General features: G+C 42.1%; 1 protein-coding gene across 1 annotated transcript; it reads left to right on the forward strand.

Annotated features, from left to right (window-relative positions):
- The first annotated feature begins 1,683 nt into the window (after positions 1-1,683).
- On the forward strand, positions 1,684-8,910 carry trib1 (tribbles pseudokinase 1). Its single transcript, XM_042012186.1, has 3 exons — positions 1,684-2,301; positions 3,088-3,380; positions 6,430-8,910. Exons 1-3 carry the CDS (start codon positions 1,987-1,989, stop codon positions 6,902-6,904), a joined length of 1,083 nt encoding a protein of 360 aa, XP_041868120.1. The 5' UTR covers positions 1,684-1,986; the 3' UTR covers positions 6,905-8,910.
- The last annotated feature ends 404 nt before the right edge of the window (positions 8,911-9,314 follow it).

A 9,314-nucleotide genomic window follows, 5' to 3' on the forward strand; every position in this document is an offset into this window, starting at 1 on the left:
TCAACATAAAGCAGTAGAAAAAGAGAACTCTTGCGCAACATGCACATAGTCACGGGTGTGTTCACACCCCAACAAACAAACACAATCATGCACATTTATAATTGCTTTGTACCATCTGCTCAACTACTTTCATTACGGAAATGTTTTCAAACTCTCTCTTCATATATATATATATATATATATATATATATATATATATATATATATATATATATATATATATATATATATATGTACACACTTTACTCCTCAGTTGCTTGCCCTCTGAAGTAACAGTCCATAGTTCACTTGCTTTATTTTTTCAAAAATATTGCATCATTTTCTCACAAATTGCGCAGCATTTGCTTGGTGTTTAGTAGTTTTAACTTGGGATCAGAGGCTCTTGAACCTCAACTTCTATGATGTTGTTTACAGAGCTGCACTAGCATATTTTATGTGAATGCTTATAGCCCAGCTCCACAACAGCTTTATGGGGGTGAGTCATGTCCACATAACAAACAGGCTTAGCATGGGAAAATACAGTATCACTGTGATGTTAAAGCCAGAGTTAAGGTTAATACACTGGAGTTTTGCTTTGGCATTTGTTCACACCTGAGGCTGAACATTTGGAGAGCAAACAGCTCAGGTGTCACAGTGGCCCTGAAGTGTAAAACACAACTAAATTAGACCAAACACAGCAACAGAGCAGAAAACACTGCAGCATTTCAGAAACGCATTGACATTTTATTTTAAAGAAAAGGTAGGAAGGAATTTTGTATGACATGGCCTCTACTCATCATGCCTTACTCTTTATAGTGTGCTCTCAGTGTTTGAAGGTACATCATAATGTCCTGATATGATTAAATTTATAGAGAGAATTACACCACATAATTGTACTTTAAGTATTCCCTTGTGAATTAATTTTCCTCTCCTAACCTTTAAAACTTTGTTAAAAAAATTCAGCAAGGAAGCTGCAGAAAGTTTTTCAGAATTAACATTAATCAGCAGGGACTTTCTGTCCGATGGCAAACACAATGTGTTATTTCTGCCTTTTCTGTAAAGTGAAATGTTCTGTGGTTTTCTTTCTTTTTGTTGTTGCATTATGATTAATGTTGTAGTCAAACAGATCACAAAAGATCCTGCTGGGAGAAACAGAAAATGTCATGAATCTGCCACCAGGGGCTTGTTTTCTGGCCATTCACAAACAAAAATGAATGTTATCCCTTTGTTTTCCATTTCAAAATACTATGGCATTTGCACCTCAAGGCCACTGTTCTTCATAAGGTCTGTGTAGAAATAATTACTGCTGGTAATAAATAGCAATAAGAGCTGAAGATTACAAAGCAACTGAGTCAGACAGTAAATTTTAAAGATTGTTAATTATTGTCTAAAACATGTGCACCCTTGATGATGTAGACCTGATAAGTAACTCATGATTTCTTCACCCCTGTCTGTTGCTCGGGTTCTTGCAGTATCAGCTAAATTTGAGAACCTAGGAGCAGGAAAGTGGAGACTCGTGACACCCTGATAAACACCGGAAAGGAAAACTGATGTATGAGCCATATGCTAGCTCTCTGAAAGGTAATACAGTAAGCGATGTCATCAGAGACGATCTGAGCTGGAGTCTGTGCCACTACAGGATTGCTCAACGCTTGTGTCACCAGGAGGCTGGACTGGTCGGGCGGAGTGTTTGAGCTCAGAGCTCAACATCATTGAGACTCACTCACTCTCAACCTCTCTCTGAGTGTGAGGCAGTCTCTCTTTCTCTCCGTCTATCTCTAAACTCTAAGTGATCGGAATTCTCTCACCAAAAGTACACTGGCATCAGAGTTGCAAGCTTTCCAGAAAGACGTGGTTTGGATTATTAAACCTACCGAAATCCGCTGAAGTTTCGTTTATGTCAGCTATAATTGGTCTGGCACGGAGAAATGGATTTTTAACTAAAACGCATCCTATACAAGACACGTACTTTTTTTTTATTTATTTATTTACTTTTTTTCCACCTTTATGGTGAATCGGCTTGTCAGGATGAACTTGCAGTGGAGCAGCCCGGCACCTTGCATCCGGAGAATCGCGCACAAGCGGCTGGACTCAGACGATCAGCCACCAGCCAAATGCGCGAGGTTGAGCGCCGAGGCGGGGGACACGCAGGGACTCCTCGGAACGTCACCTGGGTCCCCGGTCAGCCCTGTTACAAACGCTATCCCCCCGATCCACCAGGGTCCATCCAGGATAGGACCATTTTTGCTTCTACCTCTGGCGGACCGGGAGAGCATGCACAGCGCGATGAACACCGATACTGGCGATGAGCTACTGTGTAAGGTATGCGCAATCTAGCCGTTGTGCAATTTCTTTCAATGAGTGATGTTTTAAGACATTGCGTTGCTCAATAGCCTGTCTGACATGTTGCCCCTATTTAGCTCACTTTTTCTGCAAATGTAATTCTCACGCGAAATGTGTCACAATTTGCGTAATAGCAGTGTTGCTTCATGATTTATTAAAATGACTATATAAGGCTGTTTTATTTAAAATCTGCTACATAAACAATATCAAGGGAAATGCAGCCCCATATTGCTCTTTCTGTGTTGTGGAAAAGCAGCAAATCTTTTGAAGTCTACCCATCCTGTAGCTCAATGGCTTCACACTGTCTGTCAACTCGCAGTATTTGCATACACGTCACACCGTGACACAAAAATGCAAACATGTATGGCAAAAAAAAGGATCTAGATAAGGATCTGTCCAGATAAGGATGAAGCCTTCATTGCTCCAGATTCATGTGCTTACTTTGCATAATAGACCGGCAGGGGTTTGGCTTTGTTGATTAATAAAGTTAATGGCTTCACACTTGAGTGAATCATTTGTCAGGCTCTTGCAAAAGCAGTGTATTGAGCTGAAATCAAAGCATATGCATGTCTTTTTTTATTTATATACATATCTATACTTTACTGCCATATTTGCATGGTTGTTTCCGCTTATGATCATTAAGAACTCTCTCTCTCTCTCTCTCTCTCTCTCTCTCTCTCTCTCTCTCTCGCTCGCTCTCTCTGTTCCTAATTTCTGTCCTGCACCCTTGCCCCTCCTTTTCCTCCTCTCTGATCTTCTTTCCAGGTCTTTGATATGGGGGTATACCAAGAAAAGATCCGAGCCTATGGGATTCTGCCAGCTCACAAGAACGTGGCTGGCATCAGGGATATCATCCTTGGCGAACGCAAGGCCTATGTATTCCTGGATAAGGACTTTGGGGACATGCACACCTTGGTGAAGAGCTGTCGCAGGCTGGATGAGGAGCATGCCTGCAGGCTCTTCCGCCAGGTTGCTCTGGCCGTGGCACACTGCCACCAGGCAGGCATTGTGCTGGGTGACCTCAAACTGCGCAAGTTTGTCTTTGCAAATGAAAAAAGGTGCGATGCCTTTACATTTATAGTTTCATTCTCCTGCATTTAAAGAATTCATATGTTTTCATTAGTTTGGAATCATGCAATAATGAGAGTTACTGAGAATTGTAGCCTTACAAACAAGCATTTTTATCTACAAAATGAGACAAGTCATGAATTTATTGGCTGCTGAGTTAGGCGTGGGGAGGAAAATTGGTTGGAGTCATTGGAGGAAGAAAAAGTTAGAAAATTAGTCAGAGGCAGAACAGAGGAAAGTCATACCTTCATCACTATGATAAAAAGGATTAGCCCACCAGTATTAAGCTAGTTGCAGTTTGCAACTTTGCCCCTAGATGTCACTAAATCCTCCACAAAACTTACTTAAGGGAATAAATTTAATGGTGCTGTGCTGAATTATACCACCAAATGTTTCTGGAAAAGTAGCATCGACTGTCACTCCCTGACATCTTCATAAATATAATCCAGCTACAAATTATGTTCAAATTAACATTATCTGACTGCTCTCAACCTGAATACTTGCAGTGTAGTGGCACATTCCATTGAAAACATGCAGCAAACATGGCAGCTACAACCAAGTCATGTGTGCTGATATCGACGTGGGCACAGATAGAGTAGGAGGTTCTGTACTTGTGGAGGCAGACTGTTCAACTTCCCAGATTTTCGCCCTCGCTGTCTGTCTCCCTTTCTCACTCTCAATGTGTCTCTTTGTATGCATTTTGTGTTTGTTTTGCATGTATGTGTGTGCGTGCATGTGTGAATGTGGTGGGTGGTATTTTGGCAGAGCCATGAGACGAGGCTGCTGAATGAGACAATCATATCCTTCTGCAGCCCGATATCTTAGAAAACATTTATTACTCATCATTTATTAATAAATTACATCATCGCTGGGCTGCAGAGTAAGTGATGCTTCCATCAAGGTTTCATTCATATACTCTTCCATCCACAGAGGAGTAGTTAAAAGCATTATTCTTTGAACTGGCTCCCACTCGTACTCACCCACACATATGCCTTAATCTCTGAGTGATACATTCTGTTCAGGAAGACACATAAAATCCCTGCTTACAAAACTATTTGTCGCCTCTTTGCCCTTGCGTCACCCTGTTTCCTGTAAGCATTAGCTGATCCCACACAACCCCTCCCCCCCATTCAGCTTTCCAAAGGCCCCTTTTTCACAGAGACTTTTCACCAGAAACATTCTCTAGCCGTGACCTCTGCTTTTGCCGGGTCACAATGAATGAACGAGATCAGACAGGCAGTGAGAGAAGTTGAAGTTGGTTGTGTCCCTCTGATAGCTATACAGCTGCAAAGCGATGAGTCACAGTGTATATGAGCAGAGGGGAAGAAAAGGGAGGGCTGCACGGCTCATTTTCTTCCTTTGTGCGTGTGTCCATACATGCATGTTTGTGTTTGGGCTGATTGCACTCTCTGAGCACTGACGCTGTGATCCATTCATGCTCAAATGGCTTTCCGCCTGCAGTTCCATATTGTGTTAGCAGGGTGATGGTTTTGAAATATTGGCAAATTGATCAATTAAGCTGGGGCATGACAGCTTCTTTTTTTCCTACAGACGTCTCTTTGAAATTCAGATGATGACACAGTGCAGATCTTTCTGTGGCTTTATAAACAACCCTGCAGGTTTTGCTGATAACCCTAAATACTGCTGTGACATCATGGAACTCATTGTTTTCATCTCGAACATCTCAGCTTTCTTCCAATCACTGACAGATGTCAACATACGTGTGTTACAATCCTGCATGACTTCATTTTTTTCTGTCATTCATTCATTAATCAGACATCTTTCAAACCGTAACGCACAAGCTGTGATGCAACGTTCTGGCTAACAATGCAGCGTTTTAGCCAAAGACACAGAAAGTCACAACAATTTCACGAATGCTGTCTTCAATTACACACACACACACAGTGCAGATAGAGAAGCCAGTTTAGGAAAGGTGAATAGCACTGTGAAGCATGCAGAGCTTCACTGCCGAGCCAGCCTCCCGTGCGTCACTGATGTGGCAACAGCCATTTGAGGGTAATTATGGGATGGCTGGCGCCGCCAGTGTGGGACCCAGGTGCAGATAGCCTCGGCTCGAGACAGAGCCAGAGAGAGGAGGAGAGAAGATATGTTCTCTCAACAGAAGGATGACTCACTCTCTCCACCCTTCTAACTCTCTCTGTTCTGCTTCCTTTTCTGCCTCCATCTCTGTTTCTCCTCTGCTGACTTATCTCCTTCAGTATCTCTGTGTTTAAATATCATTTGCTTTCTGCCTTGGTTCTTCTGGCTGTCACTCTTTCCATCCTGTCTGTGGACATCTATTTGTCTCTCCAGCCACTCTGATGACAGAAGCATAATGGTAATGCCCAATTTGAGATGAAACAGAGTACCTCTTGTGCCTGTTTGTGCATTTCACTTGATAAATCAGGGCTCGCAAATTAAGTTAAAATTGGAAAGAATTGCACATCTGTTGCTTTGAATGGTGGCTTGGATTGTTAAGCCCTTAGAAATGGAATAGTTTCCTATTACATGCTCTTTTTATGCAGTCATTTTGTAAGCACCATGCACTGGTAAATATCTCATTCTACAAACACGTTCTCGCAATCTCAGTTGCTCTGATGCAGGACTAAGTGTCTGTCCCATCATTAACAGGGCTAAATATAGTGTGGTGCGTGTGAGTAAGGAAGGAAGGGGAGTGTTGGAGTAATATATTTATATGAGTGTTTATGTGACCAAGTTAGTGCCAGGAAGTCATTGGAAATTTGCTTAGACAGCTCTGTTTCTTAAACCCGACTCACTCTGCTGCTCTAAGATCACAGTAAGTTTGCTGGAGTGTGGAGTGTGTGTATGTGTGTATCTTTGCTTTGTGAGTGACTGACTGTCCATCTGTCACTACACAGATTAGGACTAGAAGAAGGATGCCCTAAGCATTCGTCCTAATTTACAGTATAACTAAAAGCCTTCTGTTGTTGCTGCAGATGTGGCATAGAGAAGTACCGACTGTGTGCTCTTAAGGGTTATGCCAAATATCCTGACATTATTTCAACTTTGTCTTCACAGGACACATGTGAGATTAGAAAGTCTTGAGGACTGCCGCGTCCTGGAAAAACCCAATAATGATTCCATGTCAGACACCCATGGCTGCCCTGCCTACGTCAGCCCAGAGATCCTCAGTGGCTCCACGCCTTACTCTGGCAAGATGGCTGACATGTGGAGCCTGGGAGTCATGCTGTACACCATGCTGGTCGGCCGTTACCCCTTCCATGACCCTGACCCGGCAACGCTGTTTTCCAAAATTCGCAGAGGTCAGTGCTGTTTGCCAGAGGGCTTGTCGCCCAAGGCCAGGTGTCTGCTCCTGAGCCTGCTGAGGAAGGAGCCCTCAGAGAGACTCACAGCGACTGAGCTGCTCGCTCACCCGTGGTTCCACCTGCCATGGTCATCCCAGGAAGTGCCGGCGGGTGAACAGGAAGTGGGCTCAGCGGAACAAATAGTGCCATCCTTTGACGTGGAAGAGGACGACAATCTGTTCTGTTGACGGACTCCATTCAACATCTGACTGAGGGACCAAAAGAAAAAAATTGCTATGAGGGACGAATATTGTTTTTGTACATTGGCACTTTTTAGAAACCCATTAGTGTACCTTTGTGTGTACATACGCCCTCCCCACCCCACCCCCCTCAAAGCTTTCTACAAAACTTACTGTACTGTATTTTGTTGTCATATACATGTTACTTGCTAAGGGCATTCTTCACAATGATCTTTCATTGTGCTTCTTTATGTGCGTTTTGAAAAAGATATTTGGTGCTAAAAAAAATCCCAGTGACTCAGAATTTGTCAGATTAGATAGAAAAAAATCTCTGCAGGCTTCTTTGAGTGTATCATAGAAATTTCAAACAATCATTGCTGCTTGCTTTCGGCTCAAACTCATGAAGCTTCACAAAGCATTAGCTGATTCTCGAACGGAAAGCAGGCGAACAGGCCAGGATGTTGTTCCTCTCACCCTCCGACCGGGCTGCAGGCTTCACTAGGTGACTCACCGGCCGACTGGAGGACGGGCCAAACACAAGCCTGATGTCTTGAAGCAGACAGTGACATAGAGTGAGAAAGATAGTTAGCAAGGGACTGATGTGTCATCCGCGGCGTGACACTATGGAGATGTCTCACTGCCGATCTGGCAAGATCTCAGCAAATGGAGAGCACTTACAAATCTCACACCATGTGCAGAAGGTTGAGAAAGGCAGGGTGCTGCTGGTGTAAGACTGGCAGAAAAATGCGAAAAACTTGTCACATAGTCAACAATAAATAGTGACACCAGGCTTACACAAGTACTTGTAAATGACTAACAGAAAAAAAAGGTTTTTCTCTTTGGTTACTAAAGTATTCAGTTTAAATTAATATCAGATATATAATTGAAAACATGAGTTTGGGAACTGTTCAGCAATGCATTTCTTGCATGAGTGCAGTTAGTCATGGCTAAACCTAACACTAATGCTTCTGGTTTCTAATATGATTCTAAAAGCAGCACTGGTTTAAGAGCCAGTCACATGCCTGAGCACCAACTGATCATTGGATAACACTTGTGCCTGAAGGCAACTTTGGTCTTTTAGTAGCAAAAGTACAAATAAACTGAATTCAAACATTACTCCTTACAGATGGAATATGACCTATCAGGAATGGGGTGAAGACAAAAACAAGACGATAACATGAAAATGGAAACTTTTAAAGGTTAAACCTGGATGTTGTGTTGACGAAATCTGAGCTGTGCTGAGTGTTGTGCCTGTGCCACTTTGTTTCATAAACCGAACGAGACTCAAGTCGTAGTCAGGCGTTATTTGATGTTGGCTGTCTGTTGATGACTCAACACTGAAGCGTGTCTGAAGAGATTTGTTCTGACCTTGGCTGGAAGAATCTGTTCAAACTGTTTCACTTCTTTAAAGGTATTTTTCTTTTTTTTTTTTACCCTTTCCTCTTTTTTTTCTTTTGAAAGCCTTGGATCCATGGAGACTAGTCTTCATAGTCAGTGACGTGATGCATCCAGCTCTAAAATAAGGTATATGTTAGTTACAGAGCAACTTTAAGTCTTTTGACGGCTATTTTGCTCTGATACAATAATGTCGACAATGCTATTAAATCTGGCACGTCTTAGGAGTACTGTGTATTAACTTTCTGGGTCATGCAGTAGCTTATTATAATATCTTTTTCATTTATTTAATTATTTTCTCTCATCTGCTGGAGGTGGGAAGAGACTTGTGATGATTTGCATTGTTTCTCACAGAGAAGTAATTTAAAAGGTTTTGATTTTGTTGCTGGTTCATACATACAAAGTGAGTCACGCTTTCATGTGATGTGTAGAATAAACCGACACGGGTGCACAATCTTAATATTGCACTGTTAATTATGTATTTGTGACACAACCTTGAGGCTTTTTTAAGTCTAGACAGGTCACACATAAGAGTTATATTCGTTGTACAAAATATGTAAATATGTATATTTGAAATATGTGTGGAGTTGTTGAATAAAGATCACCATTTTTCATATTCACACGGCCTGTTTTTTTTACTGCTGCTTCTATGTATTTTCAGCTTACACCCATGCAGACACCTGCGCTGCTCAACTGCATGCCTCGAAGGTTTTCCTGAAAGAATTCACACAGCTTCTTTTTGCTGCGATGGTGAACAATTTGCTCATCTCCCTCACCGCTTTCACTCTCATCCTTCGCAAGAGGAAAAAAACCACACTCCACGTCTCTCTCTATCTCTTCCTCTCACCGTTTACTCTTCTTTGGCCTTTGCGTAATGTAACATTTAACTCTTCAAACACACAAATGTCAATAGTGGGTCAACATCTTTTCCTGGAATACACCAGAGGGAGCAGAAGCTTTGTTCTCATTCTTTAATCCTCAGCTTCAATAACCAGAGGAGCTTGAAGTCAATTTGTCAAACTGA

This window comes from Melanotaenia boesemani, chromosome 17, assembly GCF_017639745.1.
Source record: "Melanotaenia boesemani isolate fMelBoe1 chromosome 17, fMelBoe1.pri, whole genome shotgun sequence".
NCBI lineage: Eukaryota > Metazoa > Chordata > Actinopteri > Atheriniformes > Melanotaeniidae > Melanotaenia > Melanotaenia boesemani.

Excerpts from the sequence above, each read along its gene's own strand:
- trib1 (XM_042012186.1), top strand. The coding sequence starts at position 1,987 with ATGGTGAATCGGCTTGTCAGGATGAACTTGCAGTGGAGCAGCCCGGCA. Across the intron at positions 2,302-3,087 it reads GCGATGAGCTACTGTGTAAG|GTCTTTGATATGGGGGTATA; the intron begins GTATGCGCAATC and ends TCTTCTTTCCAG. Across the intron at positions 3,381-6,429 it reads GTCTTTGCAAATGAAAAAAG|GACACATGTGAGATTAGAAA; the intron begins GTGCGATGCCTT and ends TTGTCTTCACAG.